This window comes from Pyrgilauda ruficollis, unplaced genomic scaffold (assembly GCF_017590135.1).
Source record: "Pyrgilauda ruficollis isolate IOZ18807 unplaced genomic scaffold, ASM1759013v1 scaffold15, whole genome shotgun sequence".
Lineage (NCBI taxonomy): Eukaryota > Metazoa > Chordata > Aves > Passeriformes > Passeridae > Pyrgilauda > Pyrgilauda ruficollis.
Genome location: NW_024513654.1, coordinates 9,782,482 through 9,810,311, shown reverse-complemented (window position 1 = coordinate 9,810,311; position 27,830 = coordinate 9,782,482). Strand labels below are relative to the sequence as shown.

Here is a 27,830-nt window from a genome sequence, read left to right as displayed (position 1 = left end):
ACACTCACACTGCAGTGCAAGGCCACACAGGGCTCAGGGACAGCCAGGGTTTGTAGCATGGACACTGTCAAAGTGTGCAGTGGAGAGTGTGGGCAGTGCATGTTTGGGTAAAACCCTTGCTTTATGCTTAAGGCTTGCAGCTTCTGTTGCAGATGGGGAGAACCCCAAAATCGACCATTTTTTTCCTGAGTATTTCAGTTGCTTGGCAAAGATGCTCCCTTTCCCTGAGTTTGGTTTTTTCCAGGTTTTGGTTTTGTCTCTGAGGTGGCCTTTGGACAAAACGCTGCAGTTTTGGAGTACATCACTATGTTGCTGTTTGTATTTTGCTTCCACTTACGGCCTTGAATCACAACTCTGCTTTCTTATGCCCTGTGCCACCCCTTATCTGCCTGGTGCATGGCTTGTGACCAGGCAGAGGTACATTGATTTGCGTGACTTTGAAAAACTGCATTGCCTTGGGGTTTTGGTTTTTTTTTTTATTATTTCTATTATTGTTTTACCATTGTTGGATCATAGATCTCATAATTTGCAGTTTGTTTTTCCTTTGCCTTTGATTTGAGAATACAGTTGGGCGCATGTTCATCTCTAACTTTTGTAGACAGACCTGACATGGTTAAGATAAAGTTGGAAATGTTGCTTGTAGAACTTTTTTGTTCCTTTAAATTCCTATTTATAGTATGTTGTCAAGTCTTTTTATTGTCGGTCCTAAATTTTAATTTCTTTGTTTATTTTAAATGGTAGATCTTTACATCTAAAAATTTTAAAATATGAAGGATTTTTTTTCAATTAATTTTCATGACAGATTTTATTACAATTTGGAATACAAATAATTTGGAATACTAATACATGCCAGGGAGCCATCGGTAGAAACTGACTGGAAACAGGGTCAGATGAGCAAGTATCCCCTTCCAGCTGGGAGCAAACACACGAAAAGAATCGCGAGGAGAGACCCGATTTAAAATCCAAAAGCAAGGCTTGTTGCGGGCGATTTCGCAGCTCGGGTAGAGAATATTAACTTCTAGCTGTGAGTCAGATTTCCTTCTGAGCCATGTGTCCGTGGTGCCCTGCGCAGCCAGGGCGAGCGGGGCTCGCTGCGCTCGCTGCAGGCGGGCCGGGCGCGGCCGGAGGGCTCGCAGCCCTGCATAAGGCGCTGCAGCACCGGCGGCGGGGTCAGCCCGCTCCTGCCTCCTCCAGCCCGCAGCCAGGCGCCTGGAAAAACCCCTTGGCTCGCTGGAGACAGGTGCTCGGTAAAGCAGGGAGCGGATACCTCGCTGAGAGGGCTGGGCTGGGGGTCAGGGACAAGAGTAAGGAAAAAACATCAAGTGCGATGGCTGTTGGAGATAATCAGCCTCTGACCTGTGAATTGCTTTTAGAAGGAAAGCGTGTTTTCCCTGCCCTGTGGTTTTTGCATGTGTTTCTCATTACTTTTATCTCAAAATCATTCCCGTACATTGAATTATTGATGTGGGGTCACATGTGTTTCTCCAGGAATTGCTTTCTTTAACCAGTGATCCCTCCTGAATTTTTTAGACAATCTGTTAGGCTCTGAAATCCAAACAAAGTTGGTGGTTTCTAATTTCAGGGTTAAATTAGATTCGACTTTGAAAAGGCTTTGAGGCAAGAGGTGACATATGATAATGTCCTTCTCCATGTTAGGATCCTCCTTCTTCTGGTTCTTTTGGTTTGGTTCTATTTTTTTAACATCTCACAAAGATCCAGTGTCTGATTTAGCCTCAGTGGAACTTGAGCATATTCCTAATGTTGAGCACATGCTTAAATCCACTGTTGAATTCAAGCCCTATAGACCTGGAGGCATTAGTACAAAAATATCTGGGAAATGCTTCTCTTTTCCCTCAGATGCTCCCCTCTTTCAACATACAAAATTAAGAATTCAGCATTTTGAACTGCTGCTGGAGGCGAGTTGGTCATTTCCTGCTGAGAGGGAGGCTTGATCTTTTAAAGATGGGAAGAGTTTGTGTGTGTGTCTGTGTGTTTGTGTGTGTTTTGCAGATGTTCAGGCCTTGATTCAGCAAAGTCTCTCAGCAGTGTCTGACGGGGTTGATAGTGCTGAGTCTGGTAAACCTGCTGCTCCAGAGCTGGGTGTGTGCACGTTTGCCTGACTCCTCAGCAGAGAAAGTTTCTTTTCTCAGTTTCCATCGCTTCTGCTCGTAGTGGAAGTTGGCAAGGACCCTGCACAAATCCCAAACCACTTCTGGCAAAGAAGCTGCTGTCTCTCTGGCAGTGTTAACATTCAGGGACGGCTCGTGTCTGCAGCGTTTCTGCAGCATTGACCAGAGGAGGATGGAGCAGGCGGTGGGGGGCACCCCTTGTCAGGGGCTGCCCAGGGGCTTGGCTGAGCCCACCAGGGCCCAGGAAGGGAAACTGCCAGTGGCCTTACAGCCCTGGGCTGGCCCTTGCAGGGACCCTGCTGGGCATTGTGAGGGGGTTAGGTTTCCAGCCCCTGTGTAGCCACTTTGTGACCAGCAGACACAGGGCTTGGAGCTGCCAGCACAGGTCCCTCAGCTCTCTGGGGACTTCCCAGCAGGGAGGAAGCTGGTGGCTTTGTGCCCAGCTTGCTGTGGTGCAGAGTGTTGTGCTAGGTTGGTTCCTAACCAAACTCCTCAAAAATGTATTCAGTGGTGGGGGGGAAGGAAACAGAGACCTTTTTTTTTTTTGCACCCACACCTTTTTCTGCAGTGCAGTTTTGATTCAGGCTAAAGAGAGCCCAGTTCCTGCAGAGGGATTTGCATGTGTGTTGTACACTGAGACAGCTGAAGCTGTGAGCAAAAAGCACGCATAAATAAAGGCTTCCTCCCTGTGCTTTATATAATCAGAGTGGGTGATGTCATTGGGAGCTGGAGAGGAGAGCAGGCTGTGAAATTACAGCCCTCTGCAGCCAGACAGAGCCAAGTGCAAGGGGGGGCTGCACAGAGCAAGAGCCAGGCTCCCCTGATACATGCTCAGGACAGAGGACCTTGGAGGGGAGCTGGGGGTAGAAGTAGATAATCCTGATACAGTCAGATAATCCAGATACAGTCAGAAGCTCTTGCACAGGCACAAAGGGAAAGCAGGGAGAACAGCAGGTGCCTAGTGAGCAGCACTGGGGCTGCCATTTCAAGGGCCAGCGCTCCCTTCCTCCACATGCAGCTGTCTACAGCTTATGGATCTGCTGGAAGAGCTGTGGGGCTGCTGGGCTTTGTCATCCTTCTTCTGCTTCAGTCTCCTGGCCCATTGCAGCTCCTGGCAGAGAAGAGAGGGCATCCTTGCCCTGCTTGCCCTCCACGCCCCAGAGGAACTTCCTTCTAGTCCCTTCCTGGCCGCACAGAGGGGAGGAAGCACAAGCAACAGAGGGGCTCTGTCCTAGCCAGAGTGGCCAGGTGAAACAAGATAAAGGGTGATCCTCAGCTCTTTGGGACAGGGCTTGTTTGGCTCTGGGTTTCTGAAACCTCTCAGGTGTTTTACTCAGTTTTTGGCCATCCTGATGCCCCCCAGCATGGGAATCTCAAACAGGAGTTTTCCCTCTCATCAAGCTGAGCAGGAAGAGAGGACCAGGCTCATCTCTTGGGAAAGTGGAGAGCCCCTTTCTTTCAAATCTTTCACAGATTTCTCTTTCAACACATCAAGCATCTACAATGTGCTCAGTATGCTGCTGCGAGAGCCTGATTTTTTCCCACTTTGGCAGGAGGAAGGGCTGCAGCTTTTCCCATCTCCCCTGCAGCTAGCATGCAAAAGCTTCAGCCTCTGCTGAAACTGGAATTCTCCTTCTGTCATCCTCTGTCTTCCTCAGGATCAAGAGAGCGAGAGGCAGCAGCCCTTTGCACCAAGCCTGCCTTGTTTCTCTGTTATATAACAATATGGGCTTTTAGACTTGTTTTTCTAGATATTGGCAGATGCGTCAAATATTGGCATAATCCAGTGGTTTACATGGAAAGCCGTCTGGCTCTGTCTGGAGGCTGCACAATGCTGGTATTTTCATTGAAAACAAGAGCCTGCAGCATTGTCAAAGCCATGTTGCAACAGAATCCAGGTAAACAAGGGGAAAAGACACTCACATCATGGCCTGACCTGGGGAATTACAGCTGCTCAGGGGCAGGACTTGATAAGAAAGATTAATGGCTTTGCAGTTGCTTTCTCTCTGAAATGGTCTTTTAGCTAAGTCTTCTGTGATGGTTTTCAAAGAATCACAAAGTCATTTTAGTTGGAAAAGACTTTCAAGACCATCGAGTTCAACCTTTGACCGCTCACCATCTTGTCAGCTAGACCATAGCCCTCTGTGCAACATCTAGTTCGGTGAGCAGTGACTCCATCTGCTCCCCGGGCTCTGGAGTTTTATTTCTGATGCACCCACCAGTCTGTCAGACCTGCAGTGTGTGCTCTGTGGTTTAAGAACCCATCATAGTCCACTGGGGCTGTTGGAAGTTAAGAGAGGTCAGGGACTGTGATTGGGTTAGATTTTAAAAATAAAAAAGTAAGGAAGGTATTGAATGCTGCAGAGGGGTAACAGCTGGGGAAGTTGTTCAGTTTCCTTCTCTGAAGGAAAGCAATGTGCTCACATACCAGGACAATTTACAGGCTTGGCTGCTCCTTCCCATCCCAGTGTGGCTCAACTTGGAGTGCAAAATAGGGGGAAAATTCAGCGGCAGCACAGAAGTAACGCCTTTGGTCAGACTTCTTTGAGACCTGTCTTAGCTCCGCCAGCACCACCTGCCCCTGCAGTGTGCTTCCAGCCCGAGCCGTTGTGAGCTTATCAGCTCATACCACACTCGTGTCCCAGGCAGGTGGCCCCTCCTGATGCCTGGTGCGCTGGCACAGGCCATCACCCCTGCTGCAAGCCACAGCCTTTGGCCAGCAGCCAGCAGAGCCAGGTGCAGGAGTGGCTTCTCTGAAAATGGTCTGCATGAGCCTGGGACAAGCAGTAACCTTCTTCACTCCACCTTGGTCCTGGGGCACAATGGAAAGATTTTCAAGTGTCTGAGGTTTTATTACATGGCTGGACCTTTGCCTGTAGCTTTCAGGTGCTTAACAGGGTTGATCTTGTTCAGTCTGCATATAACCCAGCTTTTGACGTGACAGATCAGTGCCACCCTTTTGATCGCTGTCTCAGCAATCCAGCCAGTGCTTGCTTCTGTCTGAAGCTGATCACTGGTTCCAGGAATTGCAGTTCCTGGTGCAGCACCTTCCCAGTTCCTGGTAAAACAAAGTGCTGAGAATCAGCCCAAAGCTCCGGTTGTACATGTGTTGTCCATTTCTCTCTGCATTCAAGAGTAGACTATGTTGTCTTTGTCACTGATTGGATGTTGATTCCCCAAACTTTTTTTTCCTGTTGCACAAATAATTTGATTTTCACCATGGGCTGGGAGCTGCCTCCAGGTCTGTGGTACCTGCGTGTAGCAGATGCTGTGTAGCAGTCTGCTGTTAGGTGGAGCCCCCAGATCTGAGCTCTGCTCGATCTGTGTTTTTAACTTGGGCTGATCTGTAGGTGAAGTGTGTGGCTGGAGCTCCTACTTGTGCTATGAGGAGACACATGCTGTAGCTTGATGCCTGTGCTCTGACAGCTCTGACTCAGTGACTTGCCTGTGTGGCCATTCAGGAAGTCTGTGCCATATCCAAAAATTGGTTTCAAACCCCAGAATGTCTTTGACCACAAGATCCTGCTCCTCTTCATTTCTGCACAAGAAGTCAGCATCCAGTCTCCCAAGGGATGACACAAACTGTAGTGCCAGTGTGAACCAGCAACACTTTTTCATTGCTTACCCTTTTGGTCATCATGGGACACTGGGCAAACACGTGTAGTGGGTGCACACTTCTGACCAAGCTCTGTGTTGAATACTGGCTTCCAGGTAGAAAAAAATCCCTCCATGTCAACCATATCGGTTTAATGACAGTGGGGTTTGCCCTAGAACAACTTGAGAAGTAAGAGATTAGATTGATGTGATTACTGTTCTTTCAGTTTGATTTTTGGATTATGATTTCCCTTTCCCCACCCCTGTATTTGTTAATGTTTAATGGAAAACATGCTTTCTTCAGGGCTCTTGCTGGTAATATGCAGCCCTGTGACTGTTATTGAAACAGAATGATGAACCCTTCGTAAAGAGATTTATGGTAGAAACTGTGAGGAGCTCACATCTAAAGCACGGCCAGTGAACACTCCCCTGTGCTGACAGTTCATCAGCAAAACCCCTGACCCTTCCACCCTTAATCATCCTTGCTTGTCACTGACATAATTGCCTGATTACAGACTCCTCTCCCCCACCCCTTTCAAACTGGGTGCAATAGTGCATTTGAAAAACAAATGGAAATGAACTGTCCATGCTCTTTTCTTCTTTCCTTTTTTTTTTTTCCTTCCCCTGCATTGAGATGGATCAGGCTAAGGTTCAGTTTCTTTGTGCCTGAGCAGGGGCTGGGATAGGCTTTCAAGAGTCTTTTGCACTGGTGTTTCTTGCATGTGAATGGTAAAGCTGATGTCATTGTGTTATTGATTGGGATGACAACTTTGGACATAAATCATTAATGTCTGGGAAAGAGAGAGGGAGGGGAAAAAGGCAACCCACACTCGATAGTTTTCCATAAATCTGCTGTTCATCCCTGCATATGTGAACTAGAGGAGGAGACAGTGGGAACAGTTTTCCTCTGCAGCCTGAGGACGATGTGTGTTGTCACTGCTGCCTGAACCATTTACCCCAGAACATGTTGCCATATTCTGCAGAAAATGGATCATATCACCAGCAGTGCTGTTGTGCTGGAGCCTGTCTTTGTAGATGTGAGCCAAGGTCAGAAGTCTGCCCAGGGGAAGGTCTTGGGTTCTCTCATTCCCACAGACCTTGCACCCCTAGCAGCATTTCAGACCTGGGCCCTGGAAGGAGTAAGAGTGCGGTTCTTGGGAACTACTATGCCTCTCGCTCCTTGAATTGCCACCAGGGATTGTTTCACTGTTTGGAATTGACCATTTTTTCATTGATGATCTTAATTTCATGCAAAAAGAAGGTATTCAGGTCAGTTCATAGCAAATGTCTATGAGGTAGCAATGAACAAAGCATGCAGGGGGTAGCAGTCATTCAAAACTGCTTTCACAAAAGTTCTCAGCAAATCAGACAGCAAATGGCTCAGAGAGAGTGGAAATCTATAAAGTACTTGTACCATTTTCCTATGTGCTTTTGCCCCTCCACAAAGTTCATCCAGATGGGTCAGATTATCTTTTCAGACAGCAAGAAAATAAACAGTGTCTGTCAGAGGTTAGCAATAATGAAAGTATTGGTGAGCAGCTGATGTTTGAGGCGTAAATAGTTCAGCAGCAGTCTGTGCTGGTACCTGAGGGGAATCTTGTGATGCGTGGAAACTGGGTAGCCTGAAAACTGCCTCATAGAGGGGCAGAAGAGAAAGAAATTACATTCCCTTGCAGAAAGCGTGGCTCTGATTGTCCTGTTCTCCCCTTGCAGCCGAGCTCACCTCCGCCTGTGTCTAGAACGCTTAAAAGTTCTGATACCGCTCGGACCAGACTGCACCCGGCACACCACGCTTGGGCTGCTCAACAAAGCCAAAGCACATATCAAGGTAAGAGCTGCCTTTCCCTGCTGCTTTCAGTGTGGGCTCTCTGCCTAGAGCTAACTCCGTTGAAGGAAACGTGACACTATTAAAAAATAAACAAATAAATAAAAAGAGCAAGCAAGCCTTGCCCCCTTGGTTAGCCATTTATCATTGCCACAAGCCACATTGTTGGAAGAGTCCATAATGAACTCCTTAACTACAAAAATGGTGGATTTGAAGAGCAAGGATCTTGTTCTGTATTGTGATCGTTTGTTGACAGCTGTATCTCTTTAAAGAAAAACATACCTAGTGCTGAGTGACTGCATTTTGATGGGAAATGCAGCTTTTTTTTTCTGGTGTGCTACTGAATTTCCACTGCCAAAGCATTAGCACAAACCACAAGAGTGTGAGACAGGTTTGGTTTGCTGGAGTTCCATGTGTGAACCTTCCAGCTAGCCTAGCTCTTCCAGCTCCACTTTTGGCAAAGTGAGATGTGAAAAGAAAAGGTAGCATTGTCAGTATCTGGGAGAGGCTGAAATACTTTGTTGCAGGTCAGGATATAGAGAGGGAAGATGGGTGATGAAGGAGGAAAAGTGCTGCCAAAGGGACAGTTAGCCTGAAATGACTCCTCCTTATGCAATGTGCTTGTCGTAGGAAACAAAGAACAGTACCCTGGTAGATTTCCCAGCTGTGATCAAAGAAATCTGTAGTAGGTTATGTAAATCACTCACTGAATAGAAAACTGTTTCTGAGAAATCCTTCTAAACCATGCAGTAAGGAACACAGAACTCCCTGGCCACGTTTTTATGTTGGAGCAGCTGGTGACAAACCCTGGAGTGGATCGGTTTGGGGGTGCGAGGCCCCGCCGTGGGCAGAGGCGGTAATGCAGGTGTCCGATCCCGGGTGGAATGACCCACAGACTGCTGCAGTGCACAGCGTGTCCCCTGGAGAGGCTCAGTCCTCAGATACTCTTTGTACTAATGGGTATGATTTATCAGGACCTGAGAGGTGGAAAGATGTGGGGAGAAGGCATTGTGCTTGGAGACTGTGAGGCAGCTTGGTTCAGGGCACTTACAGCTTGAATCCTTTCGAGGATTTCAAGGAAGGTCTAAGCAAGGCAGGTGACAGGGCAGTGGAGGTGGGAGGGAAGGAAAAAAGGATAAAAGCAATTACTGAATTATATTTGGTCATGTCAGAAACTTGAAGAGGCTGAAAGGAGAAGCCAACACCAGCTTGAGAACCTGGAACGAGAACAAAGATTCCTAAAGAGAAGACTGGAACAACTACAGGGTCCTCAGGAGATAGAGCGAATACGAATGGACAGCATTGGATCTACCATTTCCTCGGATCACTCGGACTCGGAGCGAGGTGGGTGTTGCTGAACCAGCACGGAATTGCCAGGACTCTTAAGTGGGAGAATGAGATTCATCCATTTTTTATCTCTCAGCTTCCCCTTCTTATGGCCTTTGGTGTTGAGGTTGATGATTCTGCTCACACACAGGCACATACACACACATACATATGGAGTGTTTAGTATTTTGCATGAGTTCTAAGTCTGGAAGAATTGTTCTTGCTGTCAACTTGATCTCATTTCCATGGCATTGAAAGAGATGGTAAAGTTGAGATGCTCATTGTGATTTTTGATCTGCTGAATCTCTTGGTATCACAAAGAGGAAAATGTAAGAAGATGTTAGTAAGACTGGAACCAATGTTTCACACACCTACCCCCCAGCCCCCCTACCAAACTTCCCATTGAGTTCACCTTTTCAGTCAAAACTGGCTAGATATATCTGAATGGCTAACTAAATTAAGATAACTTCCTTTTTAAAAATATCCCTGCAGTGGACAGAACATTAGGCGCAATAGATGGTTTGATATTTACTGACAGACCAGAAGATGATGGATAGCTTGGGTGTGAGTCTGTAGTTTAAAACAAAATCCTTTGGAAAATTCCTGAACAATATGGGAACGAAGACACCTGCGTAATTAGATCTTTGCTTTTTAAATATTTCTTAAAAACAAGATGTCTGTTCCAAAATCCACTGAGCATGTGTAAGAGTAACCCAGATCCCCATGGTAATGCATTGTAATTGTGTGTGGTCCTGGCTTTGGCAATATAGTGTCAAGCACTAGCATGTTTAGGGTTAACTTCATGCTCCATTTTCTCTCTAGCACTCAATTTTATCTCTTCCTTCTTTTTTTCTAACACTGGAGTATTAGAGGTCCAAAGAAAGAGGTAGTGGGACAAGCTTGGGGTGTGGGGTGGCTCAACTACGCTGACAGTGTGGCTGGCATGTGGAGGAGTGAAACCCCTTTGCTAAATCCCTACAAAAACCTCCAATGATTTATAAAAATAATACTAATACCTCCCGGTATTAGTCTTTTTATAAATCATGACCCCAGCCCATCCCATTCCAGGGCGAACCTGCCAGATGACCACTTCATTCCCTGCGTTGGGGGAGCCCCAGGAGCTCACTGGCACGAAGGGAGCAGTTGGGTGTGTAATGCTAACCTGTGTGCATTTCTCTCATTTCCCTTTCCAGAAGAGATTGAAGTGGACGTTGAAAGCACAGAGTTCTCCCATGGAGAAGTGGACAATATCAGCACAACCAGCATCAGTGACATTGATGATCACAGCAGCTTGCAGAGTATTGGGAGTGATGAGGGTTACTCCAGCGCCAGTGTCAAGCTCTCGTTTGCTTCCTAGAAACAAGTGAGACAACAGTGCAGGGTGAATTATTTCACTGGGATGATCAAACTGGGTCCTAGATGCCAGTATCCTCTTTCAGAATTGACATATTGACAGCTAGGCCTGGAGAGACCTGTATATAAAGCTTTTTGGGTAAAGGATGCCTCCCCAGAAACCCATATTTGTTCATTTGGTCATGTTACCAATCCCAATTTCTGCTGGCAAAAAGTTAGGCCAAATACTAGTCCCTTTGCAGTCAACGAAATCCGTTTGTTTCTGTGGGACCTGGATCTAGACCTTAGTGATGAAACACTTTGTTTTGAATTTATTTGAAATTGTTTGAAAGAGGATACTAGAAACTCATCCCTCTCTTTCTGTCATGAGATCTGAGAAATGTCAAAATTTCTTACACTGCATTCAGATTGAACAACCTAATTTAGGCCCTTCTGAAGAGCTTTTGTGGTCCTGAAAGGACTGTATCCTACAGTTTACCACAATCTAATGCTGTCATAATGTACTAGGAAATCTAAGAAGGCTTTCGTAGCCAGGAATAACAGTGCCGATAATGATGAGGTCTCATTCTGTGCCCAGAGGGAGAGGGGCAGCAATGTTCAGGGGAGAACACCATTCAACTCAGCTTTCTGTTGGACATCATTTAAACAGTGAGTACCTCTGAAGCGTGGCTAAAGCGAGAGGTACACACCTGTAATCTACCAGCACAGGGTGGGCTGTCAGGCCTGGGGCTGTGCCAGCGCCAGCGGGTCCCCGGTAGATGTGTGCCCCTCGCAGGCACACGGCCAGCTGAGGGCAGAACGAAACCAGCACTCGAGAGGTGACACACCAGACAGTCATGCCCAGATACTGAGCCACTATGACCTTTTTATTTGAAGTGATTTTTTGATAAACATTTGTAAATGTGTTGGGAGGGAAAACACCCCAAGTCTGATGCATCTTTTTAGAGCTTGTCCATATGAAACCTTAGGTGTCTTTTATATGAATTTATGCCATGAAAAGATCTCTGTTTTGATGAAGCACTTGACCCAATGAAATGCAAAGATCCTTTTTTTGCCATGCACACAATGGATGAAGGCTGTGCTAAGCTGGAAGAGGCCAGGTTTGGTGGGGGTTTCTTCAGTTTTCTTTTTAGAATCATTCCCTTTGCTGACTTTTGAAGTTCCAGTCCAGTAGTTAACCTAGTTAAGCTCAGCACGTCTCTCATGTTAATGTAACTTTTTGACTGCACGTCCTGTTCCCGAGGGCCTTGCCATCTTATCTGTGCAGGTGCTGTTAAGAGCTGTTATAGCGAATGTTTTCTAATTTTCTCCAAGACAAGCATTCTAACCTGCACTTTGAGGGCTTTGCTTTTTTATTTTTGTCTTTTTAATGGCCAGGATTATTTTGTTTTCCAAGTTTTAAAAACCTTAATAGAGTCTTCACCTATGGCATTGTTTGAAACTTTGTATATCCTTAAGTAATTTAATTACCCCTCATTACTAAGAAAAAAAGAGGAAAAAATGCTTTATAAAATTCATAACTTATTGCTGATTTGAATGGGTTGTTAATTTCAGTCCTTTAGATTTTATTTTATTGTTTTAGATAGGGTTGGGTAAAAAGAGGTAAAATAAAGTAAAAAAATAAAGACAACCATATTTAGCAGTGCAGTGGAATTGTGTTTAAATGTTAGCATATGGTCCCCATTAAAGTAGCACTTTAACGCCATTAAACATTTCTGTATCTGAAATGAGTTGTGTTCTTCCATCTTGGTCATTCCTGTCACTTCAGCCAGCTGCTGTTCTTCTTGTGCCCTTCGGTCCTGCGGTGACATCCGGAGTGAGTCTCATGTAGACTTTTGCACTGTGATAAGTTGCCTGTGTTTAAGTACTCTGATGTTTCCTCCACTCTCCAAAATGTGTCATTCCCTGTAAGAGGCACAACACACATGCTTGAGTAGAGAAATAATCTTTCCATGGATGTAATGAATGATTTCTCTCCAGTATGGGTTTTTTTAAATTAATTTGCTTACTAAGTTTGCATCTGGTTGCAGTTGTTAAACGTGTTTTCACTTGTGTGCATGTAATCCAGTGTCTCAGTCCATCTGTTCTTTCTGGGAGGTTACCTGGCAGGAGCAGGAGTCTGCCACAGAGTGAATTAAGCTCGAGGCTACAAATGGAGCCCAAGGGCTTTGAAAGAAGCAATGCTGCTTGAACTTACATTTGGGGTCTATATGATCTCTAGATGACACAAGGCTTGAAACAGTCTGTAGAGTGGTGAAAGGTAGGAAACTTCAGCTCTAGCAAGGTCTTATTTATTCATTATTATACTCCTTAGAAGTGTTGACAACTGGCAGTGCTGGTGCTGAGCAGTTGGATACCAGTTAGATTTATTTATTTATGAGCCCTTTTCCGTAGCTCTCACAGCACCTCCTCTTTCCTGTTATTCCTGTTTGTGTTAAATGCCCATTTTGGAAAGCAATTCAACAGCTGAGAAGCACTGAAGTTCAAGGGGTGGAGAATGGCTGTGCTCTCCTAGTTGGTATAAAACAGTGACATGCCTATGGTTGGAATAAATGCATTTGAAATGTTTGTTTGTAATGCTCTGGGGCAGTTTGGTATTTCCTACCTTTTCTGGTGTTGTGGTCTCAAAGGGGTCCTGATCTCAAGTGCAAGTAAATGGGGAAAATGTCACAGGAGATGAACTTCCATCACCAGCCACCTGCCTGGCTGCTCAGCCAGCTGCAGTGGTCCAGCCAGGGGGAGGTCGAGGACGAAAACAAAACTAAAAACCTTTCTAATAACTCCAAAGACCCGTTATTTGTTGCTCTGGTGCTGGTGGGTTCTTTGTAGCAGATCCTAGCAGATTTCAGCTAGAGTTTTGATAATTTCTTAAGTGATGGAAGCATTTCTCTGGCCTTTCAAAGTTGTCCTCTCTGCCCTGCTTTATTTCTGCTTTGTGGACTCTGCCTTTTCTCACCTCACTCACCTGCCATCCTCCTCAAATCTCCCTTCACTGTTCTGATCTCTTGTGTTGCAGCGTTCAAGATGACCAATTTTTAGAGAAGTTGCTGTAATTTTACAAGAATATGGTGACTTTTCCTGTAAAAGCAGAATTGGATGCACTTTCCTGAGGCAGCCCTCCCATGCAGCAGGCAGACATGCACACGCACGCACAGCTCCCTCATAAGCTCATTCTGTCAAGTCCTCCCTCTGTAAATTAGATCCCCAGTGGGTCTCTTTGCTACAGACAAACCCATTAAAAAGACCATCCAGCATTTTCCTTCTTTTGACACAAGTGTATTATGGAATGTCATCTCGTGTCTGCAGACAAGGTGGAGATGACTATCTGGCTGCATTTGTCACGGTTATCCTGTGGCGAGTTGTCACTTGAAGGTCATTTTAATGTCCGTTCCATTAGCAGCATGTCAGTGACGAAGGTGGTCTCACATCTGTCTGTCTCAAGAAATCTGTAGGTCAATAGAAAGGGGGTTAACTAGACAGACTTATCATTTTCTGTGGTTGGAGATTGTGTTTTCCTTTTGTCTGTTTGTTTGCTTGTTTGCTACCATCTGTTTGTGAGCTCCGGCCTCCTGCTTTGCCGCTTTGTTCTCTTGTACTCACTGTTCCCTGTTTGTTGTGTTGCCCTGTTGGAATGGGTGAAGCATTTGGCTTCAGTGGAAATGGGATCCATTGGGTGTCCTGACTGGAGATAGTTGTTCTCTTTTCTCCCCACCCAGGATCGTGAGCTTTTCTTGTGGTATTTTTTCTGACACCAAACATGCATCATTGGAGAGAGAAATCAAGGTCACTTCCTGGAAGAGAATGGTAAAAACCAGGGCTTTGTTCTGTGGTTACAGAGGTGATAACAATGAAAAGCTATATAAAAGCAGAATAGTCCTATTTTTTTTCCTGGAACTTTCTCCCATGTATACATTGTCCAGTGAGTGAGAAATTCCGTGACTTGATAGTGACTGAAACTCCTCTGCATCAGCAATGCAATCTCTGAATTGTCCTGTGGGACCCTCGGGGAAGAGGAGTGTGTCCTTCTGCCCCTCTGTTCCCCAGTCCGCACAAAATACCTAAAAAACACTGATGTGCTGCCACATCTTCTTGAAATGTGCCAACATATGAGTGACATTTGGGAGGATGAATACAGGAGAGTGGTGTCTGCACAAAGTTTTCCTTTCACTGAAGGGCAGGTTGTTTAACTGGGAATAATACACCAGCACTGGCCTCTGCTTCTCTGCTCATTTCCTCCTGCAAAGAGGGCTGATCCCTGCAGTTGTTAGGCAGAGGCAGGAACAGGGAGTCTGTGGGTGCTGGTGTTGTGGCTGTGGTACTAAATACCTTTCATGGAGGGGTTCTGTTTGTAGAGTTGTCTCACAACATGCATGTGTTGAGATCCCTTCAAAAGTGTCAAGGATGGGGGATTGCTCAGCAGCCTCTGAGAAGGGTGGATGTGTCCTTCGAGGTGTGGGTCGTACAGAGCTGAACTGTTGAGTCACATGGTGCTGCTGGCCTGGCTGATGAAGGTGGAAGTTCTGAAATGTAATTTATTTTGGGAAAGTTCTTCAACAATAGCCATGCCGTAAAAGTTGTGGGTAGTAGTTTATTTTTAACACAATGGAAAAAATCAGCTCCTTGGTTTGTAGTACCCCAGTGAGGCCTGGAGCAAGTGGTGGGGTGACCTGGGTAGTTTGGCCTTTAGAAGTCATCCAACATCTTGGCTTGCAGACTTCTGGACATGTGATGAAGCTTTATTTTAATACAACAAGGATACAGCTTCAGCAAGGATTATTTTTGATCTTGAGGGATGTTGCATGAAGGAATTTAAAGTGTTTTATGGTGGTTTTAATATTGTGGTTTCTAGTTAAAATGTACAGAGGCCTAGGCCATGACTTGGGCTACCAGTGCTCTTGCTAATGCTCCATTCAGCTAAGGTTAGGAAATTCTTTCCATTTAATCCCCTTTCAAAAATATGTCTCAAAACAATTAATTGGTTTGGATCTCCTCCTGGAAGGCTTGATGGGGAAATACAAAAGCTCTTTTCTATCCCAGAGTGGTGGATAACTGTACAAAATAATATCCATCACCCCAGGAAATCCCAGTTTCAGCAGGTCAGTCAGACAGGTAAGGTGTAAAATGCAGCATCACTCATATTCCTCATGGATAATGTCTCTGGGAAGTAACAGTCAGCAAAGCCTGTGGGAAGGCTTTGCACTTCTGTACAGACCAAGGAGTCTGTGTGAGGTCAGTTCAGTGTAGAAAGGGAATTGCTTTACAGAAGAAAGCAATGCAAGTGTTTTTATGTAGCAGAGCCTTCAGCTCAAGACCAGAGCTGGCTTGGGTAGGTGGCACCATCATCCCAACGCAAATGCCCCTCCTTATTTTACCATCTAAGTGAAGGTTTTTAGAGCCCAGATAAAGATTGGACAAATTACAATGCAAAGAGCAGCACCAGCTGCCAGACAGCAATCCTTCTCTTGAGCCTGGTCTGGGAATGCTTTCCACAACCTCACTCTTCACATAAATGTTGCAAAGAGAGTGGTTTCCCAAGACCCTGCCACAGCTGCTGCAGGTGAGCAGAATCTCAAAGGGAAGCACAGAAGTTTGCTGTAGATTTTGCCTTCTAAACATCTCCACTCTTGCAGTGCAGTCCTCTCAGGTAGAGTCCCTTTTTGTATTAACAAACCTGTGAGACTGAGCAGCCACATAAATGCCACAGCACTCACTGGCTTTAGGGAAGGCGAAAGAGAAATGGATTGCCATGACCATGAGAATTTCAATTTGCTACTACTGAGACTTCTAAATACTTAAACTGACTGGGGCAATCCTAGATCTGAGTCAGGTTTATACTGGTTTAATTCCCACAATCGGTTTCAGTTTGCACAGGACTGAGGCTGTACTAGATAAAAGTAAGGCCCTATAGGAAATGGTTGAAGAGGAAACATGCAGCCCATACTGGTCATTTTGCACAGTACCCTTATCTGACAGACACAAATCTCTGTTCTCCAACAAATATCTCTTCCATCTCTGTAGCTTGGGGGGTTTGAACTCTTTCCTTTTACAGTAACTTTCCCTGTAATTTCAGTGTTTTTAAGTACTCTCTGCCTGTAGCAGGATTTGCTGGCACTGGGGTAGGTAATTTGTGTGCAAAGGCCCAATGCAGAGCATGAGTTCCCAGGCTTCTTGCTGTCTAGACCAGCTTTATAAAACTGGAAAATAAATTGAAAAAAAAAAAAAAAACCCGAACCAACTAAAACACCATCAGCCACATTTCAGGTGAACTCAGAATTTGTAATGCAAGGAACCTTGTGTTTTGGCAATTACCAGCATTGCTTCATGCAAGATTTATTTTTATTACATGAATTTCTCAAGCCACTTTACTGAGGCTGTGTTCCAAAGCCAGATTAAATGAACTGGTCCATCCTGCAGATGAGGCAAGAGCATAAAAAAACTTGATGTGTTACAAGGAATGGCTGTGTGGCCAACACAGCAGTTTTGGTGGGGCTGCTTTCTTGTTCGTGTAAGTTGTTCTCAAGTTTTCTCTTCATAGATGAGACCACCCCAGGCACAGTGGTCTCATTGCTTCACTTACTCCAGGTAAGGTGTTTCAGGAAAAAGCCAATCAAAACTTTCTTTTAGCATTTCTTTGCAGTGCCCAACAGAAGAGTTGCAGCAAAGTTCATGGGGCAACCCCATTACAAGAGGTGACAATTAAATACTCAGTGGAAAGGTACAAGTTTTGCTAAACGTTTTGAAAGGTTCAGCTAAAACAACTTGGGCTGGACTGTCCCTTTCAGGGGTGGCTCACACCAGCCATTGTTTTCTGATGATTTACTCTATTGCTCTCCAGAGCTAGTGAACAAATAAATAGCCCTGGGATGATCTATTCATTGTATTTATTACATTAAAGATAATTGGATTGAGCCTTCTTTTCTAAAGACTATTTTCTGTTAAAAGAACAGGTGGAGTTCAGAGTAGGCTTCCTGAAAACTCCAGTTCTGCCTGCTTTAGCATGTGTCGGTTCTGACTTCAAGATGCTCCTTTTGCTTAAGTGAAAGGGACACTGTATCACAGCCACCTGTGAAAGACAACAGGTGACCTTCCTCAGCACTGAGCTGTCAGTGTGGCACGACTGTCACCTAGTTAATGTCACTGCTGGGACACGTGTTTGTAGCTGCAGGCTGCAGTACAAACTCCCTTTCTAAAAAGCAGATTATTTTACTCTTCGACATGATTTCTGTGCAAAAGAAAATTTAACCCCCGCCCCCGCTACCAGTGAAGATAAGGAATTAAGAGAGATACTCTCTTATGTAATGTAATACTCAGAGCCACTTCTGAGTATTGCATTCTGTCCAGCAGATTCTGCTGTACTCACCCCTGTCCTGATGATTTACCATTGTCCTCCCCCCATGAATAATTCCACTTTACCAAATATATCCAGCAGATTTTAAACACTTTATTTAATAAAAGTTAAACATACAAAACTGAAATTAACACACTTTGTATTCATAAAAATCACCTTCTCCCATTACAGGAAGAACCTTTTTCTATGTATGGATTCTAAACTACTGCTTGTAGAGTTTAGCTTGAGTTGTGACTCAGGTAACTGATGGACATTTCCACCAATCAGTGCATCAACAATTGCTGACGTGACCTGATCTAGTTAACAAATTACAAAATGAGCTACATTAACATAATATACAGGGAAATAATGGTCAGGGTTAATGGACAAGACACACATTTTATTTAATGGGGGAAATAGCTGATGTACTCTTGTCCATTAACTCAGCCCTAGATTTTACAAAAATAATATCTACATTGTATACAGGGCTACCCATTAACTTCTTTAAACACATTACGGGTTCAGAGGTGGCATCACTACCGTAAGTGCGAGACAAGGAACAGAGGAAAGCAAATCACAGAGAGAGTACAAAAAAGCAAGAGCTTTTACACGTGGATTCCTGAAGAAAACTGAAGGGGCTCAGCAGCACTGTAATACAGCTGAAGGTACAATGGACACTAGGGCCAGTCAGTTATGTAAGGACAGAAACTCCCGGCTAACCTTGACTCACTCACAACTAACTAAGTGGGATCTAGGCATTAACATCTGCTGTGCTGTGGTTCTCCTACTCTGGATGGGGGCCCAGGCACAGGCTGTCACTGCTGTGACTGTACCAACACACCTACAAGATCTACAAGGGAGGATAGGACTCCTTTCCACAGCACCAGCTCTGATCCCTGGGGATGGGTGGGGACTCTTAAGTACAGTTCCTTGTCCTATGGTTTTCTGGTTACGTTTCATTAACTTCCTATTACAATTTGATGAGTATTTATAAAACAAAGAAAGAAAAACAGCCAACAAGAAACAGCATCTCCTCTGCTGAAATTCAAGTGCAAGAAATTTGGACTGGAATTAAGTCAAATTTATTGTTTCTAGAACGTAAGTGATCATTAGTAATAAAGATCCTATCAGCCCTGTTCTGCCCTCATTTACAGCTGTACAAACTGATCCACAGTGGATTTGTAAGGGAGTTATTTAAACTTTCTTAGCAATTCCATGTGACATGTCAGCTCTCTCCCAGAGCTGCAGCAGCTCTGTAATGCTGAACATGTCACAGACAGCACCGTGACTACAGAAACCAGGGAGGCTCTTAAGGTGCCATTTTTATACCACCACTTTTTTTGAAGGGAAAAAAAAAAACCTTCACTACTGGTATGAATGAAAAGATTCAAAGCTGCAGACAAACACTGCTTTGAAAGTAACAGGCAACAGCAGTTCATGAATGTTTACCTGCTACAAAAAGTTTAATGGTTGGGGGGGGGCTCAAATCAATAACTGGAGATTTAAGGCTCAAATCAGCTGAAGCCAAAGTGATGGTGACAAAATGGACTACTCACTATGTGCCAACAAATAATTTACTTTTAGAAAAATATAATGATAAAAAGGTAAGTGTAAAGCCCTGCAGAGATGAAGTTCCACCTTTTCCACCTGTTACTGAGGCATCAGATGCCTGACATTATATTTAGAGGTATCTTGATACTGTGTCATAGGTTTGTCTGCAATTCCACATGTTCCAACGCCAACCTTGCCAGTTACGCTCTCAGGGGAAGCAAAAATACTCCTTTTCACCTGCAAAAAAAAAAAACAGAAAACACCATTACTGAAGAATTACTAGCTGGATTTTACAAAAAAAAAAAACCCAAACCCAAGCAATCATTACCATCTGAAGTGCTTGAACATTCTCAACTTTTTCCCTACAGATGGGGACACTTTCTAACAGCCAGCTCAGATGTGTTGTCACTGAGTGAAGCAATGGGGCTGGGAACTTCTGGCGCCTCAGTACTGGATGTGATTGTGGTACTGAGGATCTCAGGTCAGGCCAATAAGGAATAAAATTCCCCTCTCATAAGGGCACCTCTAATAATTGCTCAAAAGGAAGACTGAAGTTTTACCACTATGTCTGGCAGCCCTTGGTCAAGCCATGACAGAAATGGACTAAGACTTCATGTCCTTGCTACCTTTTTTGCCCTACACTTGCTGTTCCAGGGCACATCTTCAGCACTGTGCCTCCTGGGTCATAAACACAGCAAGAAGCCAGACTTGGAGGTTTAGAGGGGCCCTCAGGTTCTTGGCTCCAACAAACACCAGCTGGCAACTGATGCAAGCCTAGTTCTCCCAGCCAAGTGCAAGCTCACCCTCTTAGAAGCAGCACTCCTCCAAAACAATCCAGTAAAAAAACAGGCATTTGAAGTGCACAAAATACAAAACTGCTCACTTCAGAATCCCAAAGACACCCAAATCCTCGTGTTGCATCTCTTTAAAAACCACCTCCTTCCTTCTCCCAAGGTACTGCACAGAAGTCTATGCCCTGTTGCTACTCACATACTGACAAAAAGTAAACAAACCTGGCCTTTTTTGTTTTTAGAATAGGCTCTGTTGTTAAACTGTTGCCACTTGACTTTCTGGTCCTCTCGTTCCTGTTCAAGTTCTTTAATTCTCTGAGCTTTTTTCAAAGCTTTCTTCTTTTTATACTCTCGTTGCTGGGCTATCATCTCTTTTCTGCAGAAACAGAAAAAGAAAACAAAAAACAAACTCCACATTTTATGTTTGTGCCTCTTTCTGTAACAAACTAAAATCTGACTGTAACACAGACATGCACATTAGTTTTCCAGAAGTAAATTACAGAAATAAAGCTTGCAAATCTTCACCGTTTCTAGGAGATCAAAAAAAAAAAAAAAGAAACCCACCCAAAAACCTAAGAATCCAAACCTAATCTTTCCATTAATAAGCATTACCTTACTTATTTGGCATAACAACAACCACCAAGCACACTTGAGGAGCCCATGCCAAACAGCAACCCATGGGATTGGGTGCAGTTCATTTCTGGGTGAAATGGAACCTGTCAGCTCTTCTACATTTCAGAAACATCTCGGGTTTGGAAAATGCGAATAACCAACTGGAGTGAAAAGCCCAAACTTTTTTGGAGGTCTGCAAGATTCTGTTGCTATCAATTATTGGACAGGTATGGAAGGAAAAGGACAAAGATTACTTCAAGGACAAAGTGAAGATAAGGAAGCTGAAAGAGTCAGTCTATGCCGCAATTCCCTTTTAGGGAAGGGATCACTGGCTATAACAAACTCTGATGAACTGTACCATTTTTTTTTTTTTCCAAAGTAAAAAAAAGTTTTCAGCCCTTACAAATACCTTCCTGTGTTAGACATAGCAGAATACTAAGTAAATGTAAATTTAAAACAAAAAGAAACCAAAAAAACACCTATTTCATTAACCAATTTTTATAGGTGAGGGACAAAAAGAAAAAACAACCAACCCAAAACCAACCCACAAAGCACCATTCAGACTTCTATCTGTGTATTACTTACTTGGACATGGGTTTGTTGCCACTGTCCTCTTTTGCTTTCCTTCCCTCTTCCACAGGCTTGAGGTTGAACAGAGGTGTGACTTCAGCATTGCCATATCCAGCAAATGTAACCGCAGCTGTTCCATTCTCCTCATCTATTTCTTCAATCTCAGCTTCGTAACACCTGTAAAGATATCATGGCTGTAAGCATGTGAGTAAAGCTTTAATACTCAGCCCTTCAACACCTACATCAGCCAGCTAATGCCACTAAGTGAAAAATATGCAGATACCAGCCTGCATTTTCAGGAGTAATACACAAATCAAACCAAGATATTACTGTCTTTAGGTCAAAGGGACACAGGTACAAAGATGGAATCTGCTGTTATTTGACCTTTAGCTTCAACAAGCAATGCCCTCACAGCTATCACAACTAATGATTAATGCTGAGGCCAATCTAATCAGCTATCCTGATTTGGTTTTAGTTCTGGCAGGTCATGGGATAGGAAAAAAAATGCTGCAATCACAGAACTCATTGAGGAGTTTTAGAAAATGTCAGCTCAGAAGTGCAAAGCTTTGGTTTCATTTTTCTCCATAACACAAAGAATTAAGAAAAACTGAAGCTTTCAAAACATTCCCTCTTCAACACTTTAAAGCTTAAAAGTTTTCTTATTGATTTAAAGCAGCAATTTTGAAATTTTCACAGAAATCAGTCCATTTCATATTTATGTGTATGAAACACTTTGGTCAAACTGATCTCAAAATGGGAAAAATAAAAAAAAGACAAGTGACATTTCCAAAAATATTTAAAATAACTGTGTCTAACTTAAGGACAAAAGGATATATCTAGAGCAAACACGGGAAAAAATGAAGTGTTTCACAGACAATATTCTAATTAACATTTACTAAATTAATTTATTGTGTGTTTTCAGTGGGCCAACATCTTGAGCTGAGTTAGGTGCAAAAACACATGAAAACCCAAAAGTCTAGCTAGCTCTTTATGAAACACTGTTCACTTATGAAATGCTGCAACAGAAGAAGCAGCATTTCTACTTTTTTAAAAAAAGCAGAACAATAAAGTCCAATAAGATGCATTTCCATGAACACTGACACACTCTTCCCCAAGCTCGGAACCTGTAACCAAGGGATGAGGCCAAAAAAGAATGACCCAATGGTGACCTAAGACTAAGAGATTCAGTTTTTAAGTTCTAACACAAAATATTTTACTCATTAATAAACAGAAGAACTGTTTACTTTTAGATTACTTTTCTACTTAAGATATCAAGAGCTACACCAAAATCTTTACATGGTTATTAGGTTGTTAAGAGAAGTGTGTTCATCCAATAATAGAGCCTCTCTCCAAGGGGTAGCAATTGCAATATTGGTCCTGCATAATCAGGTTTTTTTAAGCTGCAAGTTACACATCTGCAGTATGAAAAGGAATTTCTGAATGTTTGTTTCCAAGTTTATGGAGTCAGAATGATTTGCTTGGGTTCCCAGAACCACACAGGATAATATATGAGACCAAACCCAAAAGGTTGATTAATTCTATAGTTACATTACAGTTATTTTATAGCCAAACCCAGCATTTTCAATTAAAAATTGAACATTAATTTTCCATTAGAGGCCCAAACTGAGATACAGCAAGAATTTTTCTTCACAGTAATTGGTAACACACATAGATGAATGCAATGACAAATCATGAATTGCACATCCCAAAAGCTTTACAAGATTGTCCTAACAGACCAATTCTTTCCATCTACCATTTATTACACCAGCAAATGGATTTTACAAAAGCTACCCTACTTTTATAAGGTTAGTGAAAAAAAGGGCCCCCATCTCTTTGCTACTTAAAATACTGACCTTTAATAAAACAGTCCAAGAATACTTAATACCACATTTATTTCATAATTTCTTTTTGCTTTTAGTCACCCTGGTCAATTCAAACTGAATGAAAGTCTCTTACCATTGCACTATTTCATGTAACTGTTAGAGAAGTTTTCTACACTTACTGTCCATCCTCACTCCATATGGCCATACACCTGTCCCCAACCTTCCATGAGTGACTGGGCAGGGCGGACGCGGAGCTGTCAGAACTCGCAAGAGTTTCTGAAGGTTGTGTTGAAAGGAGGTCTTTGGTTAACTCTATGACTTCCTATAAAAGACAAAAATCCACAAAAAATAATTTTTCAAATTCCTCTTACCAAGCATATTTTTACCCCAAGCTTACTGGTTTTGGTTTGATTTTTTTTTTAAGTTACTGTATTATATTCATTGCCGATGTGTGAATTACACTCACTTTCGTTTCTTAATAATTTAATTAAACTCATTAATTACAGTTGTAGATAAAAAATGTATGGTCCTCACTGTACTGCTGTAAAGCTGTCCATGCTCTCCTCCAATTCTCAAAAAGTAGCCTATTATTTTTTATAGCATCCCGACTCGGGGTGGCAGAGCACCCTCCAAGCTGTGAAGCCCTCTCATTTTGCTACAAAGCACACTAAAGAACTGGCTTCCTTAGGTCATTTTCATAGAAGTGTTTGTTTTTTTCCTAAGTTCCCTGACTTTGAGATTTCAGGTCAGGCCTTGCTAATTCAAGATGACACAGTAACAACATTTCCCAGTTCCTTTACACATGATTCATTTGCAAGCAGGAGCTTGCAAAACCCTCTCCCAATTTCCTGTAAATGTTATACTAAAGACTAAGCAATCAAGACCTCTCTTGGATTTCACTAGGGTTAAAAGTCAAAGGAGACAGCACCTAAAGGGCCATGTAAACTTTCTGTATAATGCAAAGAAACTTTGCTGGCTCTAAAGAAGAAAAATTCTTCAATTCTTTGAGTACCTCAGCATCAATGAGTCACTCTCCTTAACAAACAGTAAACATTTAAGTCAGGGGAGGGTTACAGGCAGCGTTCAAAGCCTGAACTTTCCTCCCCATTTCACATCTTACTTCAGCTATGGGCATACAAAGACTCAGGAAAATGCAGTAAAGGAGCTGTTCATCATCCCTTAAGAACCTAAAGGATTATAAGCACTTCCCAAGTAAGTTTATACATCATAAACTTGCATGCGCTTTTATCTGATAAACTATGCATCTAGCATCAAAGGCCCAACAGTTTGTTTCTGTTGCAGTATTTAATGTCTGAATTTCCAACAGCTAATAAAAGGTTTGCTCTTTGCTTTGGAGGAGCTGCTGGTTAACAAGTACTCCAGTGAGCACAGTCACTAGCAACTGTGAGCACAGGAACACACAATTACTTCTACTACTTAGCTCACCATTTTCCTAATACCACAGCTAAAGCACAACAGATTTTGATTGTCAAGTTACCTAATTTGAGAACATACAGCATTAGCCTAATTCTTCCTCCCAGGTGCAAAATCCCAAACTATTCCTTAACATACAGGTAGCTGTATTCTGCAAATGCAGGAGGCATCATGGCTTAAGACAAGTATCTCTCTCAGCAGGTCAAGTACATCACATCAGGCACAAGGCACTCCTGAAAACAAGTGTTTCAGGTATTGCAGCTACCAGTAACACCAAACTGTTGACTAATTCTTGCCTCAGAGATGGCTTATTCTAGAACTTGGATGTGAATAGTTTCAGACAAGCCTACCAAGAATCCTTTGAATTTAACCAAGTCACTTACACAGAAGGCTATTAAAATAACCAAACTTTTGGTAAAAATCTTCATCCGTTATCCACATACTGTAATGCTCAGCTGATAAGACAGAGACATTAATTTTATTGCAAGCCATGAGACAGTTCTCAAGTCTTTAAGAGATCATTCCAAGAAAATTTCTGAGCAGGACTTGGACTACCACAGCAGCTCAGTACAGCCAAACAGGTTGAACAGCATGGCTTGGTGCCACATCCCCGTGATAAGGAGGTGTGACCCACAGGGAACACTACGTAGTTTGCCAAGATTTTTCCTGACCAACTGGTCTTCACAAAGCCAGACAGAGTTCTACACTCCAGAGCACAACACCCACAGATCTCATCTCCAATTACAGAAGATGACAGCTGCCATCAATCCTAGAGAAGGTAAGTTTGGGTCTTGGGTGCACAGATACTGTCCTAGAAATGCTTTGGTGAACCGAAAAGCTAATTACTTCTAACAATTTCTTCTAATATTTAGTCTTGAATAATCTAAGCATACAAAATGCATCAGTACTTATAATAGGAAAAAGATGTTTCAGTAACATAGTAACCATCTTTTTGAACAGACAAAAAGCTGTTTAGTTGGGACACTGATGCATCAAACCCACTCTTACAGCTGTTTGCTTAGTTGGCATATATCAAGTCTGCAAAACATTATGTCATTTTCAAGGTGGAACATACGGATAGCAAACCTTTTGGGGACGAAAGTGTAAAGATCTTCCCCATTCTGTGCAGAAAGCTTTTATTAAAAAGTTTGCAAGTTGTCCTTTCACATCAATGATCTCTGCATATCAAAGCCGAGGTCGTGTTGGTATCGGAAATATCATCCCATATGGGTTTTGCTGTGCATTTTAAAAATATAAAAATATACACATGCTTTTAACAGTGTACAACAGAGCACATTCAGATGATCTATAAAGTGCCTTGCGGGCACAAAGCCTTTGCAGTTTACAAGGAATTCTAAAGATCACTCTTTGGAGGCACTACTTGTGTTTTGGTTTTGAAGCCCCAATCTTTTACTGTTATTTCCACACAGAGCAGTGGTCACTGAACCTTGCACTGGTAGTTGTATATATTTTATACCTGATGGCTAAAGCAATCCACAACAGAAATGAAGCAGCATCTTGCACTCTCATGGCAGATTTTAACAGCACTGCTGGGATTTGCTATATGCCAATGTGTCTTTATATGAACAAGAATCTAAAAGACCACTCACATTTAAAATTAGGCTGGTGGCCTTCCTGTCACTAAACCACATCCCAAGGACCAGAAATGGGTTTTAGCTGTCAGGAACTCACTAAACTCTTGTGACAAATGAAAAACACAACTGTTTTCCTTTCTTATATAGAAACACAATCAAGACTCAGATGCACAAGGAATACAGAACTACACTCCAAAGCTTTTAACACTGCAAATGCCTTTAATGAGTAAGCAGGTTCTGGATCAAGTTATTTGATAACTCAGTAAGAACATCATGGTAAGCTAAACCATCAGGCTTCAGCATTAGTAAAAGCAATAAAAAATAATGACTTTGAGAAATGCTTCAGGGGAAAAAAAATTAAAACCCAGCACACAGTAAAGACAGCACTGGCATATCTTTCACCTCTCTGGCCAAAGTTTAAAGAAAAAAGAGTTCTCTGTATAAATTAGTACATCTTTTTAGCAATCCAAAAAAATATACTTAAAATAGGTCACATACTTTGGGTTTTTCCAAACCAAGGCTATCAAGCTATGTGGAATGAAAGTAACTAGCCCACCAAGTGTCTGGTTTTTTATTTGCAGGACAAATATTTAGGAAAGTCAAAACACTTGTAAAAGACCCTGATGTTTCACCTACCCTCAGGTTCTCACCTGTAAGTCTTTCTTCAGTTTCAGTAAATCCTCATTGTCTGCATTGCCAGATAAGGCAGCCTCGACTTGCTGGAGCTGAGCTTTGTAGCTGGCCAACTGCTTCGCAAGGTCTTCTGACATCTACAAGAAACACACACACATCCAAACCCCTCATCAAAACAACGGCTTTGCTGCTTTTTAATCACGCCTTGTGGTCCAAGTGAGGTGAAATGACAACAAAAATAAAAGCTGTTACTAACGTGTTAGAAACACAGCTCATTAAGTTTCAATGATGAGTTTTTGTTCAGTAATTTGACTACAGATACCCGCTTATTTAATTTTTGCGCAGTTCCGGCTGCTCTCCAGAGCCTTCAGAAGAACAGAGCGCCCAGACACGTGCCCGTGTGCGGGGTACCCGCACAGCTTACGGCGTGTGAGCAGCGGGGCCTTGAGCAAGCCCCGCAACTCCCCGGCTCCTTAAAAATGAATGCACGTCCCAACAAACCCCGCGCACTGCGGTGTGTGCCTCCGGGTGCAGCACATGCCGAGCCTCAGCGCCGAAATCCCCTGCGGCACCGGGAACCGGCCCCTGCCGGGCTCCCAGCGCGGGAGAACAGGCGGGCCTGGGCCTGCCGCCGGCGCGGGCCCTTCCCAGGCCCAGGCCGGGCCCAGCCCAGGCCCGGCTCGCTCACAGCGGGCAGGGGCTCGGCTCGCGGGGCCGGCGGGGCCCACCCGGCGGTCTCACCTCGGCGGTGCGGGGTGCGGGCCGTGCCCGGGCCGGGGGCTCCGCTCGGGGTCCCGTCAGGCCGCGGCCGCTGCGCTCCGGCTCCTTCCGCCGCCGCAGCCGGGGGGTGGGGGGGGCGCCAAGGGCGGGGCCTCGGCCGGCGCGCGCCAGCGCTCGCGAGAGCGGTCACGTGTGCTGCCGGCTCGCGAGCGCGTCACGCGGCCCCGCGGGTCACGTGGCGGGCCGCCCCGCCCACAGCCCCGCGAGGGGGCGGGGCCGCAGCTGAGGGGCGGCTGAGGGCCGGGGTGGGCGGAGCCGGGAATTTAAAGTTCCTCCCTTAAAATAGCGCTCTGTGAGTCTCGGCTCCGGGAACCGTGGTAGGTTTGTGCTTCGGAGCACTCGCTGCTGCACGGGATCAGGAGTCCCTGACCCTGCCTTCACCCAGGGGCTTTGCTTACTCACGTCTTTATTCCTGACAGTATCAAGCAGAGCAACACCCTCTGGCTACTTACACTACCATCAGAACCACGCGCAGAAACTTACTACC

General features: G+C 43.9%; 2 protein-coding genes and 1 long non-coding RNA gene across 5 annotated transcripts in view; 1 reads left to right on the top strand and 2 right to left on the bottom strand.

The window, feature by feature from the left end:
• MXI1 (MAX interactor 1, dimerization protein) overlaps positions 1-11,954 on the top strand; it is a 55,675-nt gene extending 43,721 nt beyond the window's left edge. For both annotated transcript variants that reach the window (XM_041461357.1, XM_041461358.1), the window contains exons 4-6: positions 7,437-7,551; positions 8,721-8,892; positions 10,068-11,954. In XM_041461357.1, the coding sequence (XP_041317291.1) occupies positions 7,437-7,551; positions 8,721-8,892; positions 10,068-10,231 (451 nt within the window). In that variant the 3' untranslated portion in view covers positions 10,232-11,954. The remainder of the gene's footprint in view (positions 1-7,436; positions 7,552-8,720; positions 8,893-10,067) is intronic.
• LOC121350211 lies at positions 787-5,287 on the bottom strand. The gene is made up of 2 exons (XR_005954638.1): positions 4,558-5,287; positions 787-4,409 (listed from the first exon to the last, which is right to left on the bottom strand). It is a non-coding gene; the product is annotated as an uncharacterized LOC121350211 (long non-coding RNA).
• Positions 11,955-17,648: 5,694 nt separating the features above from the next.
• SMNDC1 (survival motor neuron domain containing 1) lies at positions 17,649-27,458 on the bottom strand. 2 transcript variants are annotated; one of them, XM_041461359.1, is made up of 6 exons: positions 27,305-27,458; positions 26,581-26,700; positions 23,081-23,223; positions 21,094-21,255; positions 20,119-20,272; positions 17,649-19,342 (listed from the first exon to the last, which is right to left on the bottom strand). In XM_041461359.1, the coding sequence occupies exons 2-6, from the start codon at positions 26,698-26,700 to the stop codon at positions 19,205-19,207; spliced, it is 717 nt and encodes a 238-aa protein (XP_041317293.1). In that variant the 5' UTR covers positions 27,305-27,458; the 3' UTR covers positions 17,649-19,204. The 2 variants fall into 2 exon arrangements, with proteins under 2 accessions (XP_041317293.1, XP_041317294.1); XM_041461360.1 differs by lacking the exon at positions 27,305-27,458 and adding an exon at positions 26,820-27,273.
• Positions 27,459-27,830: the final 372 nt, after the last annotated feature.

What these genes read in the sequence shown, in the direction of transcription:
- SMNDC1 (XM_041461359.1), bottom strand. Translation starts at nt 26,700, where the DNA reads ATGTCAGAAGACCTTGCGAAGCAGTTGGCCAGCTACAAAGCTCAGCTC. An exon ending in ATATGGAGTGAGGATGGACA is followed by an intron (nt 21,256 to 23,080) that starts GTAAGTGTAGAA and finishes ATATCTTTACAG; the next exon opens with GTGTTACGAAGCTGAGATTG. An exon ending in CTAAAAACAAAAAAGGCCAG is followed by an intron (nt 19,343 to 20,118) that starts GTTTGTTTACTT and finishes TTTTTTTTGCAG; the next exon opens with GTGAAAAGGAGTATTTTTGC.